This window comes from Phoxinus phoxinus (assembly GCF_949152265.1).
Source record: "Phoxinus phoxinus genome assembly, chromosome: 6".
Classification (NCBI taxonomy): Eukaryota; Metazoa; Chordata; class Actinopteri; order Cypriniformes; family Leuciscidae; genus Phoxinus; species Phoxinus phoxinus.
In genome coordinates this window covers 44835467-44858391 of record NC_136881.1, presented here as the reverse complement: position 1 = coordinate 44858391, position 22925 = coordinate 44835467, and the positions used below count along the sequence as shown (strand labels likewise).

The 22925-nt window shown below is 43.5% G+C and overlaps 1 protein-coding gene across 1 annotated transcript in view; it reads left to right on the top strand.

The window, feature by feature from the left end:
• LOC306999954 (integrin alpha-L-like) overlaps positions 1 to 22925 on the top strand; it is a 42992-nt gene extending 20067 nt beyond the window's left edge. Inside the window, 24 exon segments of the mRNA XM_079615095.1 lie at positions 233 to 383; positions 846 to 981; positions 1089 to 1162; positions 1525 to 1654; positions 1727 to 1869; positions 6797 to 6943; positions 7351 to 7542; positions 7713 to 7843; positions 8098 to 8246; positions 8324 to 8490; positions 8565 to 8687; positions 8822 to 8892; positions 9033 to 9174; positions 14043 to 14141; positions 16133 to 16215; positions 16358 to 16438; positions 16587 to 16665; positions 16774 to 16878; positions 16959 to 16994; positions 20258 to 20371; positions 20445 to 20546; positions 22168 to 22188; positions 22279 to 22389; positions 22481 to 22925. Of these exon segments, the coding sequence (XP_079471221.1) occupies positions 233 to 383; positions 846 to 981; positions 1089 to 1162; positions 1525 to 1654; positions 1727 to 1869; positions 6797 to 6943; positions 7351 to 7542; positions 7713 to 7843; positions 8098 to 8246; positions 8324 to 8490; positions 8565 to 8687; positions 8822 to 8892; positions 9033 to 9174; positions 14043 to 14141; positions 16133 to 16215; positions 16358 to 16438; positions 16587 to 16665; positions 16774 to 16878; positions 16959 to 16994; positions 20258 to 20371; positions 20445 to 20546; positions 22168 to 22188; positions 22279 to 22389; positions 22481 to 22675 (2782 nt within the window). The 3' untranslated portion in view covers positions 22676 to 22925.

Sequence of the window (22925 nt, the reverse complement as noted above, 5' to 3'; positions counted from 1 at the left end):
ATTCTCATGCCGGATTAAAAGCCAAAGAATAAAAATGTGTTTTAAGTGTGTTTTAAAAACCGGAAGGCTGGGGGCCAATCTCACATGAAGAGGCAATTCATTCCACAGTCTTGGGGTTGCGACTGAGAAAGCTCGATCCCCTCTTGATCTTGATTGGTGTAGAAACAAAAGAGGCATGTTGAGACTGATCAAATGTTTTTATGTCATTATTTATGATTTATTACATCACCAGAAATAATCTCCTGAATAGCACGTCATCTGGAGCCGATCTCAGCGCTCAGAAAGCCCTGGTGATCATCACAGATGGAGAACCCAGCGAACCGAATGATACATCTATCCTCAACAGATGCGATGAGCTGAATATCCTCCGCTACATCATTGGGGCGAGTTTCTTTAAAGCTCAAGCATGTCATTTAGAGTTTGTGGTGTGTCAGTTTCATGTTCAGAGTCATTGTAAGTCAGTCACTGGTAGTTTGATTCCTAAGGGTTGTGGTTTGTTTGAGCTGCCGGACATGTGAAGTTGTCAAACAAACACGTGAGTTTGGGGCGGGAATATTTGATTGACTGACCAATGGCAAACTAAGATAGTGTTCAAGAAACCTGTCCGGAAACAGTCATTATGTGTGTAATTTGGTGTCTCTAGTTGTGCAGAAATGACACACTTCAGCTTTACATTACAAGTGCTACAAGCACTAATCTATTACAGGTTTATCACAGTGTGTTACCATTTTTCAAGAACAAACATCCAAGTTCAATAAATGATGTTTTACATATTGGGCTGTTTCAATTCATATGTTATAAAAAGTGTTTTTGCACAGTCAGACTTAATGACGTTTGTTTGTCAGGTGGGACGTGTTAACTTAACCACACTCAGACAGCTGGCTTCAGAACCAAAACCAAACAACACCTTCTACATTGAAGACTACAATGGACTCGAAGGACTTCTTGACAACCTACAAAAAAAGATCTACAACATTGAAGGTAAAATGCAAGCGTAAAGAAAATGGACATACTGTATTATTTTTAAATAAAAGCAGCTAATGAAGAATCCACTGATGATTTTAAGAGTTTTCCTTCTGTGTTTTCAGGGTCAAAGGACACACACAGCAAAGACAGACAGAAAGAGTTATCGCAGAGTGGATTCAGTGTCCTCTACCACAAGGTCAGATATATCATATATAATAGAAATACAAATTTACAACACATTAAGTCAAGTCAAGTCATCTTCATTTATATATTATGTAGATTGTTTCAAAGCAGCTTTACAGAGATAAACAGAGATTGTTTTGGCTTTATAGCGGTTCTTGAATAATGTTATTTTCCATTCATCAATACTGGGTTTCCCACTTGATGTAAAATCTAGGCTTTATATGCTGCTAAACATAAAAAACAAAAACTCTGGACATCTTTCAATGACTCAATGCCACTAACCACTCAGATGTCAAGAGCCGTTTTTAAGAGTCTCTGGTGATAATTGTAGGTAATATGCTGAGACTGTAGCGGAGACGGCTGTGTTTGTTTCAGGACTCTGCGATTGTGGGTTCGGTTGGATCTAATGACTGGCGTGGATCTCTGTATGAAGTAACAGGATCAGGATCTGGATTTAAAGAGACTGAGATTAAGGATCCATCTGTCAGTAAAGACTCGTACATGGGTATGTTGAAGCTGTTGGTTGTTCCTTGTCTGATGTGTCTGTGCATGTTGTAATGATGCTGATGATGTTCAGGTTACTCTACTGTTCTGGGAATGAGAGGCGGCGTCTCTCTTCTGTTCTCTGGGGCTCCGCGGGCCGAACACAAGGGTCTGGTGACCCTCTTCACCAAGAATGAAAGCACATGGACAGTGACGAGGAACATCACCGGAGAACAAGTTAGTGAAAGAAAAGCCCTCTGACACGATATTAACACTCGCCATCAGCAAGAGCAGAGCTTTACAAATCCTATGGATGAAACAACCACTTAAAACACATTCGATGCAAAACCATTAACACAATCCCAAAAACCTCAACGACCATCTACCAACCACTAAGTACTTTTCTAGCAACACCCTAGTAACCACCCCCTAGCAACTGCAAAGCAACCACATAGAAACACCGTTACAACGCTCTAGGAATTCCCTAGAAACCGCTTATAAACACCCTACAAGTGTCACGTTCAACCGTCTGTCTCTGCACTACACTCCCCAGAATTATCTTTGGCGCACCTGCAATCACTCTCTCCAGAATATTAATCACTCACACCTGTTCATCATCAATTACCTCATCAGCCAACTAATAAAACACTCACTGTGATTTCAGTCCTGGTCAAGCCTCCAACAGGAACTGACCTGATTCTGTTGTATCCTGAACCATCGCTTCCTAGATGTAACTTATACCACTGTCTTGAGAAACACTAATTTTTGTGACTTTGTGCTGCTGTCTCCAGATCTGATCTCTATGATCCAGCGTTCTCCTGAGTTTCCTTATTCTCAGCAGAACCGAGTGACTCCGATCACATCTGATAGAAAGAAGATAAGGATTAACGAACTGAGACTGTGTTGCTTCAACATTCCAGAAGTTATCTGGCTTACCTGCTGTTATCCCCACGCCGAGAGGTCTTCACAGAATCTGCACCTGAATTCACACAATACTCACCTTGCACTTTTGTCACTTGTAAATAAAGCTGTGTTTGAAATCCACTTACCTCGATTCCCGTGCCTGAATCCTGACAGAAGGCTTGACCGTATACTGGTATGGATCCTACACAGCCTGCAGACAGCGCTTCCGCGAACCCCAAGGAATCCACTATGTTCGACCAGAATGGTAGTACTCTGGAGGAATTTGCTGAAGTTTACCTGCACCTTTACCAGGATGGGAGCTGGGATGAGGACTTCCTTCAACAGCAGTTCTGGAGCGGGTTAGACGATCCACTCGCCCAGATACTGCTGTTGGATGATCTCAACCTACCTCTCATCAACCTCATTGACCACACGCTGTGGGAGACATCCAGCCAGATCTTCGCGTTCAGCCTGATCTTCGCGCCCAACCTGATCCTCACCTCAACAGCCCAGTCAAACTCACGGAGCAGGAACTCCGTGTTCGTCCTGGACCAGACACGGGGATTGTCTGGCCCAGAGCCCGAAAACTGGTTTCCAATAGTGCCGACCTGACGTCTAAATTATTTGACCCGGCTTTGATGACTGTCCGGGGAGCTCGCAGGTATGCTCCACGCTCCACCAAACCCACCGAACCAATTGTCTGCCCAGTCAAGCCAGAGCTTCACGTCGATCCTGCCGACCCAGAGCCATCATTCGCTGCAGCGCCCCCTCGCTCTCGTAAACGGAGGAGGAAGAAGACTTCCTGCATTCCCCAAATTCTGGAGGCCACCCCAGAACAGTCTGCTCTTCATGTCTGTTCTGTAGAGGTTGAAGAGACTACCCTTTCCCTTTATGTTGCTGCTATTATGTGTGTCTGGGCCGCACATGCCTCACTGTCGGCTACCTCATCTCCATCCTCTCCTGAGCCACATGTTTCCACCCTCAGTCCAGCCGAGCCTGCACTTCACGCCAGTCCAGCCGAGCCTGTGACTGAGAGCGTCATGCCTGCTGAGCCTGAGCCTGGGACTAAGAGCGTCGTGCCCACCGAGCCTGAGACTGAGAGCGTCTTGCCCGCCGAGCCTGAGAACGTCATGTCCCCAGAGCTAGTCGTCGGTGCAGATGAGCCAGAACCAGTTCCGAGTCCAGTTCCGAGTCCAGTTCCGAGTCCAGTTCCGAGTCCAGTTGTCGCCTGCCATGTTGAGCAAGAGCCAGAGCCAGTCTTCGAGCAAGAGCCAGTCTTCGAGGAAGAGCCAGAGTCGGTCTTCGAACAAGAGCCAGAGCCAGTCTTCGAGCAAGAGCCAGAGCAAGAGCCAGAGCCAGAGCCAGTCTTCGAGCAAGAGCCAGAGCCCGCTGATCCTGCGCCAGAGCCCGATGATCCTGCGCCAGATCCCGCTGATCCTGTGCCAGGTCCAGAGCCCGCTGATCCTGCGCCAGGTCCAGAGCCCGCTGATCCTGCGCCAGTTCTGTCCAGCCCATAGTTTCTTTCACCGCTGGTCCCGCTTAACTCAAAGCCCTTTTCACCACTGGTCGTGCCCAGCCCAAGACCCTCTTTGCTGCCGTAACCCCCCTTTCCTGTCCCATTAAGATGTTCAGTATACCTGCTTGGGGGACTGCGGAGGACTCTCCGGCGAGGTTCCCAGTACCGCCATGGCCACCTGAAAAAACATCTCCACCATGGCCACCCGAAGGGTCGTCTCCGCCATGGCCGCCCAAAGGGTCGTCTCCGCCAAGGCCACCCGAAGGGTAATCACCGCCATGGCCACCCGAAGGGTCATCTCCGCCATGGCTGCCCAAAGGGTCGGTTCTGCCATGGTCCCCTGACCAGCCTGCTCCGTCTGGACCGTCCTGGAGTCCAGGATTCCCACCCTTCCACCCCATTTGTTGATATATTTGTACGGCGCTAGTCGCGCCTGGCGGGAGAGAGGGGGGGGGGGGGGTTATGTCACGTTCAGCCTCCAACAGGAACTGACCTGATTCTGTTGTATCCTGAACTATCGCTTCCTAGATGTAACGTATACCACCCTCTTGAGAAACACTAACCTTTGTGACTTTGTGCTGCTGCCTCCAGATCTGATCTCTATGATCCAGCGTTCTCCTGAGTTTCCTTATTCTCAGCAGAACCGATTGACTCCGATCACATCTGATAGAAAGAAGATAAGGATTAACGAACTGAGACTGTGTTGCTTCAACATTCCAGAAGTTATCTGGCTTACCTGCTGTTATCCCCACGCCGAGAGGTCTTCACAGAATCTGCACCTGAATTCATACAATACTGTGTAGTATTGTGCTGTGATAGTCGAGGGTATATTCTACAACTCACAAATGTCTCCATGCTACAAGGCACGCTCCCTGTGCAAGCAGGTTGTCACGTTGGTTTGTTGATGGCAAGTGCTTCGTCATATCATTACGCCGCTGCACCCATGGTACGGCCGCACAGTTCCTTGATTCTTACGCCGGAATGAGAGTAGTTCCTAGACATATAGGCTTGGAAAATCGAAACTTTTCATTTTCCGTCGATCTTAGTACACGGTTTAACTACAGAAGAGTCAAGTTTTAAATAGGAAAAATATTGAAACTCGTTGGTCATTTTGAAAGAAATGCTACTGGACCCATCAGAATCAATGATCTATGCTAAAACCGGTACCGTCAGAACCGAAGTTCGGCTGAATGGATTCGAAAACGGTAAAACTCAACTGTTTAACTCTGGGGGAGTTGTAAAATGAGCCTATTTCCAAAAAAAGTGGAGTATCCCTTTAACCTGGGGGGCGATATATGACTACAATATGGATCTTAATGGGAGTTGTAAGTGTAATAGCATGATATTCAAACGAGTAGTTATTGCATAGAGAGGAGAGGGTTGAGTATTTCCAATTGTTAGAAATGAGAAGACCTGTGCCCCCACCCCTCCCAGACTGGCGAGGAGTGTGAGAGAAAGATAAGTTGTTTGAGAGAGCAGCAGGGGTTGCTGAGTCTTCTGGACGAATCCAGGTCTCAGTCAAGCCTAAAATATTAAGAGTAGAATGAGATGCAAAGGCTGGAATGAAATCAGCTTTGTTGACTGCTCACAGGTTCGCGTTTAAAGTCTGTGTAGAGAGAACGGTGTCGTCTTAGCGGCCCCTAATTTAATAACTAATTATCCTTTCGACGGAAGTGAATCAATCAAAACTAACTTTAGCTGGAAAATAACATTATTCAAGAACCACTATAAAGCCAAAACAATCTGTTACCTTAAATTATACGTTTATCTCTGTTAAAAAGCTTTGAAACAATCTACATTGTTAAAAGCGCTATATAAATGAAGATGACTTGACTTGACTTGACTGCTGACTGACAATTCCATAGACCCACAGAAAGAGAGAGAGGTGTGTGAGAGGATGAGAGAATGGGACGCAGATTAGCAGTATTGCACTGCCTTCTGTGCGTGATGAGAGAGCGTCGTTGAGAGACAACAGGAATATATTGAAAGCACATATTTAGTAGGGAAATACTATACCAGTGTGAAAGGAAGAGGGAGAAGAGGATACTTAAGTGCCTTTTAGGTGTCCTTGCTCGGTGGAGTCGCGCAGGTAGAGTCGATGGTCTTTACCCGAGTTGGTCTTCACACGAGGAGAGCTGAACGCTTCCGCTGACGCTTCCGCGACAGCGCGCACACTACAGAAATATAGTGCTTTCAAACGCCTGAGTGAGGACAGCTGCCTCTCCAAGCAATTAACACAGGCAAAGCAAATAATCCGAAAATGGGAGAAAACCAAACTGCCTGTTGGACAGCTACACTTAAGTGCTATAAAATTTAAACTGCAATACTTCTCAGACGCGGCTGTTATTTAAAGTAGGAACACGTCTAATTAAAATACAGATTTGTTTGAAGGTAAAAATGTACAAATAACCAAAGAATCGAAAATAGCCCTACTTTCTGTAAAATAATACACCGAACAACAAGAGAACTAAATATTAAGAAAAAACACTTGCGCGCTCTTGTCCTTTTCACTGACTGATGCTTGTCCTGCCACTTTTCCCTAAAACAGGGAAAAGAGTCAAATCATTTCTGCATAGACCGCTTCAGTTTCTAGTGTTCAACATGAAGGCAGGAAGTATTGTGTGACTTGAAGTGTTAGTGGAACATGTTGTTTTCATACTTCATATTTCATATATACCTTTATAGGGTATAAAGATCATATGCTAGAATGCAGTTCCATTCATTTTGATAAATTTTTGGCATCAGATTGGCTCGTATTTTGGTGCGTCTCTGAGTCTGTTGGATGTGGACTCGGATGGAGACTCAGATTTCCTTCTGGTCGGAGCTCCGTTATTTCACCAATCTCAGCCGAGGGCAGAAGGGAGGCTGTACGTCTACGCTTTATCAGAGGAGGTATGCACAGATTCACAACATTCTCCATTTATAAGTACAGAAACACATGTGGTTAATGTTCAGGGCCTGTGACTGGAAGGTTGCTAGTCATCACCAGTGCAGCGATGGGCAACTTCGGTCCTGGAGGGAAACTGTCCTGCAGAGTTTAGCTCCAACCCTGATAAAAACTCTCCTGCCGGTAGCGTTCTAGAAATCCTGAAGACATTGATGAGCTGGTTCAGGTGTGTTTGATTAGGGTTGGAGCGGTGGATAGTGGCCCTCCAGGAACGGAGTCCAATCCTGCTCCGAGGGGATTGCCATTGTCATAGGTTCCCGGTGACGGACTTCCGCATTAAAGTCATGGAAATACATTGGTTTGGCGCTGGTCATGTGCAAACGAATAAAGATTCTGTTCTCTTTCTCTGTAGTATTTTCAGAAGACACTGAACGAGTCAAACACCGGCAGATTTGCTGCATCTCTGGCTTCACTAAAGGACCTGAATGGGGACGGCTTGTCAGACGTGGCAGTCGGGGCGCCGCTTGAGAACGAAGGGGAGGGAGTCGTCTACATCTACCTGGGCAACCGGACACATGGAATAAACACAGAACACGCTCCTCAGGTGAGAGTTTGCTTTAGTTCCCTCAATCCCAAACACTGTGCCCAGTTTAACCCAGAATCCCAGACGAGCCGAATGTTCTCAGATAAACAGACAGACATGGCAGGATAAACATGTACAATGATGAACTGCTTTAGCACAGTAGATCTGTGTGTGTGTGTGTGTGTGTTCAGCGGATCCCAGCGCGCTCGGTTCTGCCCGGTCTGCAGCAGTTTGGAGTGTCTCTGTCCGGTCAGATGGACATGAGCGATGATAATCTGACAGATGTCGTGATCGGAGCTAAAGGAGGGATCGTGCTGCTCAAGTAGGACATTTCACAACACATTTACAAATAATGGAAAGATTCTCTTACAGTCTAAACACGAGGTCTCATTTATGAACTCTGGCCACTAAAGTGACTGTACTCAAACAGAGCCAGTTTGTAACTGAACCTTTAGTTTGGAGAATTAATGCAATGATTTGAGCAAACTAACTATCAGTTTGAGTTGGTCAAGTTTGTCTAAGCCCAGTTAGTCTCACGGCACCATTAGCTATTTACTCTTTTCTCTCTCTTCTCAGGGCTCGGCCAGTGATGTCTGTATCTGCGCAGCTCAGTTTCAGTCCCAATGAAATCAGTCTGAACGACTTTGAATGCCCGGGTGACAAAGCGTTTAATGCGTTTAATCTCACTTCGTGTTTCACGGTGAACGAGCGGACCAGTAGCAGTGGTAACGTCAAAGACATCTCAGAGTCTCTGTCACACGAAGAGCACGGCCTCCATGTCTTACCCTCTCATCTCTCTCAGGATCTCTCGAGAAGAACCTGAATATTTCTCTGAACCTGAATGTTGATGTGATGAGAACAGTCCATCGAGGATTCTTCGATCAGAGTGATCCGTCGTCCTGGACTCTGCAGAAGTTCGTCCTGCTGGATTCTGGGATCTCCTGTACCAGATTCCCCATCTTCATGCCGGTACGCTTCATCTACCACAGCTTCAGCCAATCCCGGCAGCTTCGGTTTAACAGCAGATTATGTTTTTGTTTTAGAGATGCATTGCAGACACAGTGTCTCCACTGAAGATACGAATCAATTTCTCACAAACCGAGAAGCTTTCTGAAAACTCCACGGCTATTCTTGACATCCACAGCAGGACAGAGGAGCATGTCGAGGTGAGACATCACAATGTATACACTCTAGGCTTGTTAAATTCCTGTCTCTCTCTGTCTAGAAATATCAGGTCCTTCAGCTTTACTGTATAAAGTTTCAAAAGCTCTATGAAAGTTTCTGTTTTGTATGTTATTAGGTGGCGTTTCAAAGGAACTGTAATTCAAACCGGAGCTGTGTGTCCGATCTGAAGCTGAACTTCAGTTTTACGTGAGAAACCCCTGATAGATACATCAGACATGATACTAATGTGAAATATGTCTGTAAATGCTTCTGGATATTTATATTCTTCTTGATTTGAATTAAACATGAGAATGTGATGTAGATTCTGCGTTTGGTTTGTTCTTCAGGAACGACACGTTAGTGGTGGTGAATCAAGCTCATTTCACTGTCCTCGTATCGCTGGACAACCCGGGCGACGACTCCTTCAACACCAGCATTGTGCTGCACTACCCAGAAGGCCTCTCGCTCTCAAAATTTGACACCGTTAAGGTAACGCTGTCCACACATCAAACTAAGGACTGTCAAAAAACTGAAAAAACCTTTTGAAAATGCTTTTGGCATTAAAATCTAAATATCAGCTGAAATATAGACTACAGTACCTATATACGCGATATATAATTGACTGATAAACTCTCAACAGTTGATCAGATTTCATTCTGCTACTCAAATAAGTCTTGTCACTTTTTAATACATTAAGTATGATGTGCATATAGCCTTCACAGCAAAAACTCTACTCAGAGAAAATTTGGTCCCTCTCTACAAAGTGAGCGGGCTTTCACACTGGGCTCGTTTGCTGCGGTCCGAGACCGAGCGCGAATGTTCCCGGCGCCCCCGCAGTGTTGGTCTGGTTTCACACTCAACTTGATTCTGTCGAACCCTGGTGCGTTTGCGTGCATATTACAACATCGCAGACGTGCACGGCGCATGATAGAAAACAGAACGCGGGTCAACATTTTGTGTTTTTTATTAATTCGGTGCTATTATGCGTAGTTGAGTAAACAACACAGGTTTACTGTGTGTGTGTGTGTCGCATAAGGTGGTCTTCTGCTGCTTGCAAACGGACTGTTTTGAGGAGACAGTGGATTTCCAAATGTGTTGCCCTGATTCCACGCGCAATGAGTAAATACACTGCAGGCTCACTCTCGCTCGCATCCAACGTAAATCATCACTATCATCCCTCACATGTATTTAATTTAACTACATAATAATCAGCTAAAACGCATGCGCAGGTCACTTTACTTCCTGAACAACCCAGCAAACACAGAACGTTGGCACAACGTACCCGACCTTCTAACAACGTTTTAACAACATGGCCAAAAGGTTGCTTTAACTACGTTGTGTGGTGAAGGTTGTTACAGCGTTGTCATAATGTTGACATTAAACCACCGTTCAGGGCCATTGCTGAAGGTTGTGCCGAGGGTGTCTGGACAACCACTGGACTACATAATGTACTCGTCACTCGTCACTGAAGCGGGAAAATCAGCCTTTTAAATTCCAACCACCTGTTGGGCTCATTGTGTTCTCATTCATCATCGAGCAGATACGCGAGTATTGCGTTTAATTTAGCCTCAGCTATCAAACACAACCTACAATTTTTATTTATAATGTGACTAATGTAGCCTCGCTCGCACTGTTTTAGTTTTTTTCATTTCATTTGTCCGCTATTTAGTCTCATTCGTTTCTATGCTCCTCTGGATTTGTGGATGTTTCCACAGTTACCGACCTTTATTGCCGGCTCGACTACTGTCTGCCATACAGAACCCGGTTTTGCTCATTACATGTTCTGATCTGCCTTTGCTTTTTATGTTTTAATTATTATACTTAAAATAAATTTGTATATTCGTTTATTTCTTTTTTTTTTCTTTTTTCACAAATGTATGACTTTTGGAAGTGCAATTTGATTAGCATATGCAGTTTTAATAAAGTTGAATTAACGAAACCTTCTGTCATTTTTACTCTTCAAAGTGTACACTTGCAGGTGTTGATTATAATTACGCTAATTTACTGATAGCCCCATTAAATAATAATAAGGATAAACAATATTTAAAAAGTATATAATTATCTAACAAAATGCTAAATGGGGGACCAAGTGTCGAGGTGTCCATGAGCAAGACACCTAACCCCAGCTGCTCCCGACGAGCTGGATGGCCTTGCATGGCTGACACTGCCGTCGGTGTATGAATGGGTGAATGTGAGGCTAAATGTAAAGCGCTTTGGTGGCCATTGGGTCTGTGAAAGCGCTATATAAATGCAGTCCATTTACCATTTACAGAGTATGCAGATAAACATTGGTAATGCCGTTGAAAGCCCGAATGCTTATTTCACTTGAACCTATTCTCATATCCGTAGCTTAGACAGCATATCCTCACAGCAATGACATACAACAGACCGCTAGCTTGCAGCATAAACACAACTGAGTAAATGCTGATTGCTCATTTGGGAATTAATAAGCAAACCACACAATATGCACAAAGATATGGAGTAAAAGAGTGTGCACTTATCTTAGATTGCTAACAGCAACAAAGTGGAACGCACCTCAAAATGGCGGCAGGGATTCCCCCGAGGGGAAGTGCTTAGGGAAGTTCGCAAGTGCGTGTCTACAAGTGGACTGGAACGCAGCCCTGGGGTGCTTCTCAATTCTTATTTGTGCATCCTCGTTTCCTTTCCCCGCTTCCTTCCCTTGCGTCTCAGCTCCGCCCCCTGGAGGACGCGAGGGAAGGCTGCAAGGAAAGGAAAGGAGGACGGAGGAATCGAATGAAAGCTTTTTTCTACATTGGAATACTTGATCACTCGAGCGTCACTTCTCAGCATCAGCAGCAGCGCTCAAAGGATCTGCGCTTACGTTGTTGAAGTTTGGTTATTTCAATAATTCATAATAAATAATAATAAAGCAAGATACCCCGTTGAAATATGTGTGATGTGTGGTTTATATAAACTGCAAACGTAAAGTATAAATTAAAATGATTGTGACTGATGTGAAGGGGGAGGAGAATTGATACATGCGTCACGTTTAGTCGATAAAACACTTCCGCATAGGACACCAGTGTATCCTCGCTTATGACTTCTCAGGAAGCTCCTCACTCCTCGATCCTCACTCCTCACTCCTCACTCCTCACTCCTCACTCCTCACTCCTCGATCCTAACTCCTCACTCCTCGATCCTCACTCCTCACTCCTCACTCCTCACTCCTCGATCCTCACTCCTCGATCCTCGATCCTCGCTCCTTGATCCTCACTCCTCACTCCTCACTCCTTGATCCTCACTCCTCACTCCTCACTCCTCACTCCTCACTCCTCACTCCTCACTCCTCGATCCTCGCTCCTTGATCCTCACTCCTCACTCCTCACTTCTCACTCCTCACTTCTCACTCCTCACTCCTCACTCCTCGATCCTAACTCCTCACTCCTCACTCCTCACTTCTCACTCCTCACTCCTCACTCCTCACTTCTCACTTCTCACTCCTCACTCCTCACTCCTCACTCCTCGATCCTCGCTCCTTGATCCTCACTCCTCACTCCTCACTCCTCGCTCCTTGATCCTCACTCCTCACTCCTCACTCCTCACTCCTCACTCCTTGATCCTCACTCCTCACTCCTCACTCCTCACTCCTTGATCCTCACTCCTCACTCCTCACTCCTCACTCCTCACTCCTCACTCCTCGATCCTCGCTCCTTGATCCTCACTCCTCACTCCTCACTCCTCACTCCTCACTCCTTGATCCTCACTCCTCGATCCTCACTCCTCACTCCTCACTCCTCACTCCTCACTCCTCACTCCTCACTCCTCGATCCTCACTCCTCACTCCTCACTCCTGAGGATCGCTCCTCACTCCTCACTTGAACCTATGTGAGGAAGTTAGGCTCCTCACTCCTCGAGCCTAACTCCTCACTCCTCGCTCCTCACTCCTCGATCCTCACTCCTCACTCCTCACTCCTCACTCCTCGATCCTCACTCCTCGATCCTCACTCCTCGATCCTCACTCCTCACTCCTCACTCCTGAGGATCGCTCCTCACTCCTCGATCCTCACTCCTCACTCTTCGCTCCTCACTCCTCACTCCTCACTCCTCACTCCTCACTCCTCACTCCTCGATCCTCACTCCTCGATCCTCACTCCTCACTCCTCACTCCTCACTCCTCACTTCTCGATCCTCACTCCTCACTCCTCACTCTTCACTCCTCGATCCTCACTCCTCACTCCTCACTCCTCACTCCTCACTCCTCGATCCTCACTCCTCGATCCTCACTCCTCACTCCTCACTCCTCACTCCTCACTCCTCACTCCTCACTCCTCACTCCTCGATCCTCACTCCTCGATCCTCACTCCTCACTCCTCACTCCTCACTCCTCACTCCTCGATCCTCACTCCTCGATCCTCACTCCTCACTCCTCACTCCTCACTCCTCACTCCTCACTCCTCACTCCTCACTCCTCACTCCTCACTCCTCGATCCTCACTCCTCGATCCTCACTCCTCACTCCTCACTCCTCGATCCTCACTCCTCACTCCTCGATCCTCACTCCTCACTCCTCACTCCTCACTCCTCACTCTTCACTCCTCGATCCTCACTCCTCACTCCTCGATCCTCACTCCTCGATCTTCACTCCTCGATCCTCACTCCTCGATCTTCACTCCTCGATCCTCACTCCTCGATCCTCACTCCTCGATCCTCACTCCTCGATCCTCGCCTCCTCACTCCTCACTCCTCGATCCTCACTCCTCGATCCTCGATCCTCACGGTGCAATTAGAGAATTGAGATGTCCTTCAAGATGGCTGAGCTCGATCGGTTTCCGGATCATAGGATGGAGGACGGAGGAGCGAGGAGACGAGGAGGGATATTGAGAAGAACTGTTGTAGATATAGAAGATATAGGTCAAAGAATCAAAGATATAAAAAAGTTTCTATATATCTAAATATAAGTCTAAATAATTTATGTTGTGTTGTTTTAAGTCCAATTCACAGACATCGACCAACAGCTACAGACACTTTGTTGAGTTTTGTTGAATCAGTGTGTTGCCTTGGCTTTTAGCTTGCTTAGTTGGACACATTTCATATTCAAGGTGGACGCAATTTTCTTCTAGAAACAAACTTTGTTGTATTATTATTTTAATGTTATCACTGTGAAGCTGCTTTGATACAATCTATATTGTAAAAAGCGCTGTATAAATACAGGTGACTTGACTTTCCAGATGTTTTTTGGATTGTGGAATGTCTGAAAAGTGACGAACAGTAATCTGGTTGTGATTGTCTGCGTTGGTCGGTGTCTGTCGGTACAGTGTGAATTGGCCTTTAAGGATTATATAAATTGTGTGTGTGTGTGTGTGTGTGTGTGTGTGTGTGTGTGTGTGTAACAAACAGCCCAGCCGGACTCGAAGCAGCTGTGGTGATCGTGACAGCGGTGTTATGAACAGAACAACCTGCAGTATCAGTCAACCAGTGTACCGCAGCGGCAGCAGGGTAACACACACACACACACACACACACACACACACAAACACACACACACACACACACACACACACACACACACACACACACACACACACACACACACACACACACACACACACACACACACACACACACACACACAGACAGTAGTATCTTTCCTCATGTAACGACAGATGAACATGCAGAAGCTCTTGGTTTCACATCTCTATCAGCCTGAGGAGATTCATTAACACACAGTCACAAGGCAGTGTCAGAAATGAAAAATATTACCTTACATTTACTTCCAAGGGCAGTTTTTTACATTTATAAGGGGAACGTTTTTTAATCTTATGAAAGGTATGTGTCATACTTTATGTAAGATTCTTAAATGTAATCAATTACTTAAATTGAACTGCTGTTATAAAATGAAATTGTTATAATCCATGTTTGCGCTGTACAAGTGTCTCAGAAGTGGCATTTATATGCATTTACCCAGACTGTTTAATGCAGCTCAAAGGTGGCATATGCATTTACACTGCAGTTACAATGGCATAATTAAAATTACGAATTCATGTTTGAAAAATAACATTTTCAATATTTACTACTTTGAAATGGAACAACAACTTTTTCAATCTAAAACTAAATCCGTCAAGTCTAATGAGTGATTCATTTAATCTTTGATTCGTTCAAAACTGCAAGGCAAGGCAAGGCAAGTTTATTTATATAGCACATTTCATACACAGTGGTAATTCAAAGTGCTTTACATAGAAGAAATTAAAATAATTACATAGATAATAAAAGAAATAAGAATAATTAAAACAGTTTAGAAAATAAAATACAGTGCAAACAGTCGGACGAACAGTGGCACAGTGCTCATTCAGTAAATGCAAAGCTAAACAGTGGTAATTCAGAGTGCTTTACATAGAAGAAATTAAAATAATCAAAAGAAATAAGAATAATTAAAACCGTGTCTGAGATGGAAGTGATTGAGCAGGTTTGCGGTGCCACTGGACCTACAATCCAGGGACGTCCTCTACTGGGGTGGTGTCTCTCACACACACACACACACACACACACACACACACACACACACACACACACACACACACACACACACACACACACACACACACACACACACACACACACACACACACACCAGGGATGTCCTCTGCTGGGGTGGTGTCTCACACCAGTATTGCCCCACTGGGCCCCCACAGAGCACGTTTCACTTTTGCTGTTTTAAACAAACAGCAAACCTCTATACTCTCCATAGTATAGATAATCTTCACTCGCCTCGTCGGAGTGAAGCTCTCCCGTTCCCCTTCAAAATCTCTTCCAATCAGACAGCCCTGATAATTAATAATCACCCCTATCTGAGATGGAAGTGATTGAGCAGGTTTGCGGTGCCACTGGACCTAATCCAGGGACGTCCTCTACTGGGGTGGTGTCTCACACCAGTATTCATTCGAAACTGGTGCGATTCATTCGAACCCTGCTGTGTTGCTAGGAGACCACAACGGTTCTGTGACTGTTTTGAACGACATTCGTTGGTGAAATAGATCAAAATTAAATAATATTGACAATATTGTGTTTAAAAATTAGCCACTTAATATTCACTTCTTTTATTTAACTGTTGTGTAAAATCAATATCAATTTGCACTCTTGCGGTTATTTTTGGAACTCTTGCTCGTGTTATATTGCTTAATTAGATTTGTGAATATTTGTGTTGATTTTTGTGGTATTTTTGAACGTTAATTTCCGCTCCTGTCCAGAGTCAGTGCTACCGGGTCTTGGTCACATTTATTATACGCCATATATTATGTCTTTCCCAAGTCTTTTACTCTGTAAAAATGAAAAGGAATCAAAATAAATTATTTGTGTAAATTACCTGCGGAGATTCTCAGAGGAATAACGTCTGTTTTAGTTTCACGTGAATGCGTTCTCCGGCCCGCTCGCTTCTCTTAAAGGGACAGTTGATGATGTTACCAACATCTGTGATTTCTACTGTCTTCTAGACTCAGTTTCTGGCAACCTTTCGTATGGCGAAATGGGATTACGACTGGTCTGACAGGATGGAGATGATGATCACCGCTAACAGGTGAAAGGCTGAGTTTGACAGATCTGTTTGTTTTCAGGGCAGTTTCATATCAGTAATGTTCAGCAGAGATGTGCGCTCGCGATCCAGGTTATGAAGAATGTTCATGTTCATTCATGAGTAACTTCTGTATGTTTGTTCACAGTGATAATAATGGAAACATCAGCGATACGGCGGTGAGGAGGAGCGTCCCGGTTCAGTTCGCTGTTGATCTGGCGATCAGTCTGTGAGTGGCATTTCTTTAACTTCTTCATCTCTGAATAATTGAATACTCAACATCTAAATGTCTTTCTCTGTTCTGTCTCCTGGAAAGACAGTCAGAGATCTTACCGGTTACGGTTGTACTATCAGTTGTATTATATTGTGTTTGTCAGAGCGGCTGAAGACTCTGTGACGTATCTGAACTTCTCTCTGGAGGACAGAGGTCCAAAACCTCTCAGCATCGTCTACAAGGTCAGAGAGTCAAACACACATCTACAGCTTCATCGTGTTGTTTTTGGGCTTGATGCGATCAGATTGCTGTGTGTGTGTGTGTGTGTGTGTGTGTGTTTGTGTCCACAGGTGGAGAATCTGGGTGTTAAAGATCTGCCGGTGTGGCTCAAGCTCACCCTGCCCTGTCAAACTACACATGTGATTTTAACCCCTCAGATCTTCAGCATGCAGGAGGTGCGTCACCCGTTCATCAGCTCATACCATCAAACCAGCAAGTGTTCTGCTGAATAAACATCTTCTGTTCTTCTCGACAGAACTCTACAGTGCAGTGTGGATTCACCAAACCACAGGTAAGAGATCATAGACCCTTTTACAGCTGCTGTAGAAGTGATCGTTCCCCCAAAACATGATCGTTCTGTCATCATTTACTCACGTCAAGTCAAGTCACCTTTATTTATAAAGCGCTTTATACAATATTGTTTCAAAGCAGTGATAACAGGGAAATTATGCATTTTGGGCGGTAAATATGAAAAGGATATACCGCCAGCAGTCGATTCTGATATTCTAGGTATTATTAACTGGCCGGAGTTTTGAGATGGCAGTAGACGTGAAGGACTATAATGCGTTAAGAGCTCGCTCAAGTGTCACAGTCTGGTTAGATCAGCACTATAGCTCCGATTCGCTCCAGCACAGACTGGGACAGCAGAAAGGTAAGTAGTGGTTCTTCGTTCCTGGCGACAGAGACTGAACAGCAGAGGGTGGGTGGCAGTACTGGCAGCTTTTTTATACTCCTCTGTTAAGCATGCGCCCAGGGCCGGCGCTAGCCATTTGGGTGCCCTAAGCACAAATGCTTGGCGGTGCCCCCCGCCATTTTTTTTCTAATTGCAGTTTCACCAACAGATGTCGCCGTTGGCCTATGAACATCTTGAAAATGACCGCATTATCCGCATAGAACAACAACGAAAAAACGTATCTAAGCGGTCTAATTTGGTAAAATCATATCACGTTCAGTTGCAGGGTTTTTCTAAAGTTCCCCTTACCAAGAGGCAGATAGACATTGTATTGAAGCGAAGAAATAACAATAGGGAACGTTCCAGAGGGAGACTGGCACAGGAGATTCACCCTTTTTCTCGACTAAATTGGTCTAGGCCTATATTACTTTTGTATTGCTTTTGTATATTAACATGCTTTAGGCATATTTTATTTGTTACTTATACTAGTAGCCTATTGTGATGATTTTTCACGACCCAGATTTTTTGGTGCCCCCCCCCCCCAATCAGCAGTGCGTGATGTGCGTGTGCGGAGCGCCGCCCCTGCATACGCCCCAATCACCGTTCGGGATCTCTCATCTCGCACCTGTCGTTAATCCTGCTTGTTAGTCTTTCCGAGCCGCCGTCATACTCGCGAGGCACCGGAACCGGCCTGGTGTCCCGCCGGAAACGCTCCCCAGTGGACACATTTCCCGCTGCCAAGGTTCCGCCTTCTCCTCCCATCGTCACCCCGTGACACAAGTACTGCGGAGCGAAACCATTTAGTGCTTTGTAGGTAGCCAGCAATATTTTAAAGTTTATACGATGTTTAACCCTCTGGGGTCTAAGGTGTTTTTGGGGTCCTTGAGATGTTTTGACATGACCTGATATTTTTGTATTTTTTTCAGTTGCTTATAAACATATTAATGGCAAAGGTGTAATTACACTCTATTTAGCACGAACATGGCTATCATAATATGTGAGCAACATGCATGTACATGTTTGCATTTTTGAGAGAATATTATTTATGCGTGGTTATTCAAAAAACTCAAACATAAATGTTCTGATACAAACGACCAACTTCACATATTCCCACAATACTTTTGACTAATGGGTGCTGTCGGCTAAAGTGTTTACTTTAAAATGATCTGAAAATCATCCGGGCTAATCGTTCACATTAAACAATAGATTGATTTAAATTGTGTAAGACACTTTTTGTTTGGAAAGGCAATATGCAGGGGGGCGTGAATGATCCAACAAGGTCATGAATAATGTCCTCATTCACACCTGAAGACAAAGATCTGCTAATGCTGCATACTAATGAGCCTTAGGTGTCACTGAGCCACAAGAAAGAAGGCAAAGACAACACACACACATATATACATACATACATACACACACACATATATACATACACACACACACACATATATACATACATACACACACACACATATATATATATACATACACACACACACACACACACACACACACACACACACACACACACATATATATACATACACACACACACACATATATATATATATATATATATATATATATATATATATATATATATATATATATATATATATATATATATATATTACTACAGAATTGGTTCAGAGTTGGAAACATCGTGGAAAAAAAAAGTGTATTTTTCCACAAACTTGTATGCTTGCAAAACTTGTATGCTTGTATAATATCCAAGGTAAACATTTCTAGTAATTGTGCAGTTAAATTATATTCATATCATGACATGCTGAAATATATGCCACTGTACCTGGATGAAGACATTTCACACGCGACGCAAGCAGAACACCTGCATGTGAACTCCTCCTAGTGTTCTGGGTTATCATGGTTGTCAACAAATGCACGTGCATGTAGGACAGAGTTTACGACAGTAGTAGAGGACAATACTGTTCCCCAACTCTAGGGGGACCCCGAGAGCAAAAGTTACCTGGTGTTACTTTAATAGTGAGAATTGGACCCTCATATAAAGTATGACCCGAGGTTTAATTATAGCTAGCTTAAATTTTTTTGGTACGTATCCTGATGACAAAGATTATATTAAGAATATTATATTAAGAAAGATATTCTTCCTCTCCTATAGCTGCGGATGAATGGATTTTTTCCTCAGGAACACTACAATGCACTGTCTGATGCGATTCTGTAGTAGACGGATGCATGGTTATAATTTTCTCTCTAATATTATAAATCTTGCAAGTAAAGAAGTGCATAAAGTCATTACTGTTGTGCTGTTTGGAAACGTCTGAAGTTGAAGCTTCTCATTAATTTAGCCACTGTGTCAAATAAAGACCTAGGGTTGTGGTTTTTTTCTAAGAGAGTCTAAAAATAAGCAGATCCAGCAGTTTGATGGTCTTTCTGTATGCAGTAACACTTTCCTTCCAAGAAATGCAAAACACCTCTGCTTCTGTTTTCTTCAAACTACGCTCCATTTTTCTGGCTGCTGTCTTGAGGGCCCGAGTGTGCTCATTGTACCACGGTGTTGGACTATTTTCTTTATGGAGAAACTTGTCTAAAGTGCTGGAAAAGAGAGTCAGTGGTTTCTGTTGCAACATTGAGTTCTTCTAAGCTATCTGGGATGCTGAGGAGATGAAACTGATTAGGAAGGTTATTTAAAAAGCAATATAAATCACACATGTTTTGAACAACATGAGGCTGAATAAACGATGACAGAATGATCATTTGTGGGTGAACGATCCCTTTAAGATCCGATCACAAGCAGTCACAGTAAACGCATCTTCTGCCTGTTGGATTTCCTCGGTTTAGTTCATTTGATTCTCTGGTTTCTTGGTGTCAGTGTTTCAGTTCTCAGTGTTGTGTTGATGTTTCAGGACGGTCAGTACGGGAAGTTCAAGTGTGGTCAGTTTGATCTGCAGAAATCTTCAGTAGTTCACTTCATCCTGACGGCAGACGCAGATTTCCAGAACGTGAAGGAATACGAGAGCGTGAGTGACGAACACAGACAAACCAACACCAGTTTAAGATGGAATAACTCAGACTATGTTTCTTCTGCTGTAGAAATACTCCTTCTACGAGTTCAGAGAGGATTTTGTCTTGGACATCAGCGCCGAGCTCCACTACAACAGAAGCCGCTACAACCAGACGTCGACTGGCCTGAAGGTGATGAGTGAAAGAAATCTGTGCCGTTGCCATAACTGATGTTGTGCTTGTGCTGGTCAGCGTGTGATGGTCAGTGTCGGACTGAATTCACACCACAGACCTGCAGGAGTTCATGACTGACGTCACTCTTACAGTATTATATGACCAATTAAAACAATAATTGTCGGCCAATAATATTCTTCACGATTATCAGTCTGGATTCAGAAAAGGACATAGTTCCATTACTGCAGCCATGTCAGTGTCAAATGATATTATAACCTCTTTGGACAGCAAAAAGTCATGTGCTGCTTTATTTGTTGATCTATCAAAAGCCTTTGATTCTGTGGATCATAAATTATTGTTACAAAGACTCAGGTTTATAGGCCTTAGTGAAGCAGATTTAAATTGGTTTGAAAATTATCTTTCAGATAGCACTCAATGTGTGTCCGTGGAAAACTACAATTCACCATTCCTACAAGTAAATACCGGGGTTCCTCAAGGATCCGTTTTAGCCCCCCTTTTATTTTCTATTTATATCAACGATCTAGGTCATGGAATAGATTCCCCAAAATTACATTTGTATGCAGACGATACAATTATTTATACAACAGCATCTTCTTTAAATCAAGCAATGAAGCAACTACAAAACACTTTTCAAGCACTGCAGCACTCATTGTCGCAGTTAAAATTGGTTTTAAATTCAAAAAAGACAAAATACATGATTTTTAGTCGGGGTCGCTCTAAATTAACCGATATTTCAATTATAACTTCAAATGGTATACCATTAGAAAGAGTGAGTTCTTATAAATATCTAGGTATATGGATGGACGAAAGATTAGCATTTGATGTACATATTAATAATTTGTTGAAGAAGCTTAGGCCAAAATTTGGTTTCTTTTATCGTTTAAAAAATTGTTTCCCCTTTGAGGTCCGAAAGAAATTAGTAGAGAGTGCTTTTTTATCCATAATTGATTACGGTGATCTTCTATATATGCATGCAGCTTCATCTCTACTTAGAAAACTAGATTCAGTGTATCATGCAGCTTTGCGTTTTGTTTCCGGTGCAGAGTCACGGACGCATCATTGTATTTTATATGATTCTTTATCTTGGTCATCTTTATATCAAAGGAGAAAGTTGTTTTTATTTATCGCAAAAGCTCTTTTAGGTAAATTTCCCTTTTATATATTAAATCTTTTAATTTATTATACAAATAATTATCGTACTAGGTCCAGTTCCCATATTCGACTAAAAGTCCCAAGGGTACTGTCAGAATTGGGCAAGGGTGCGTTTTCTTTTTTTGCTCCTTGGGTTTGGAATGAATTGCAAAATGTTCTTAATTTAGACGCACTTCCAACCTTAAGCACTTTTAAACGTCTTTTTCAAAATATTTTACTGGACACTTGTAATTGTTTTAGCTAATTTGCTTTTACCTAACTTTTGATTGTTGTAAATTGTGGTGTTGTCTTATTGTTATTTATTTTGTGTGAAACTACATGTGCCGCTGTCTTGACCAGGTCTCGCTGGAAGAAGAGATAGTAATATCTCAATGTGATTCTCCTGGTTAAATAAAGGTTATTATTATTATTACAGACACAGACACTGTTCCGTCACATTTATAACTATTTCTTCTTCACTCTGCAGGATGACCCTCACAAATCACAGGTACCCACATCTCACTCCTTCATCATCATTTAAAGATGATCGACGTTGTATCGATCGTAGTTGTGACGAGCTTCTCTCTGTTCCTCTCAGATTGCGGTGAAGGCGGAGTTTGTCGTTCCACCCAGTCTAATGCTGATCGTGTGCACTGGTGCAGGGGGCGGGGTCATCCTGCTCATTATCATATTGATCCTGCTGCTGAAGGTAAGAGCCAATCAGATCACCTCACTCCTGATGTCATCATTCACCTCTCAAGTCCTCAAGCCAATCTGTTCATGTGTGTGTTTGTGTGTAGTGTGGGTTTTTTAAACGAAAGCGTCCTGAAGAGTTTCCCTCAGAGGATGAAAATCGAACTGCGGTTGAAGACTCTCTTCTCATGAACACGAATACTAAAGAAAACGGAGGAGTCAGTGAGAACGACAGCGCAAAGAAAGAGAACGGAGTGAAAGAGACGAATCCCAGTCCTGAACCGCCAAACACTGACGAATAAAACCACAGTTCGTTTTCAGCAAGTAAATGAAGGTTAAGATGTTTGTTTGGAAGAATCTGAACATTAATAACGATCTCTATTTGTATGATAGTGTTTTCTTGAGGATCATTGTGTGTTCAGTATGTTTAATTTAATGATCCTAAACTTGTGATGTAATAGCTAGTGTTGTTATTCTGTACATTCATATTTTTAAAAGAAAATAATTTAAAGTTCAATCATAATACAAATAAAATTAGTTTATTATATGTGA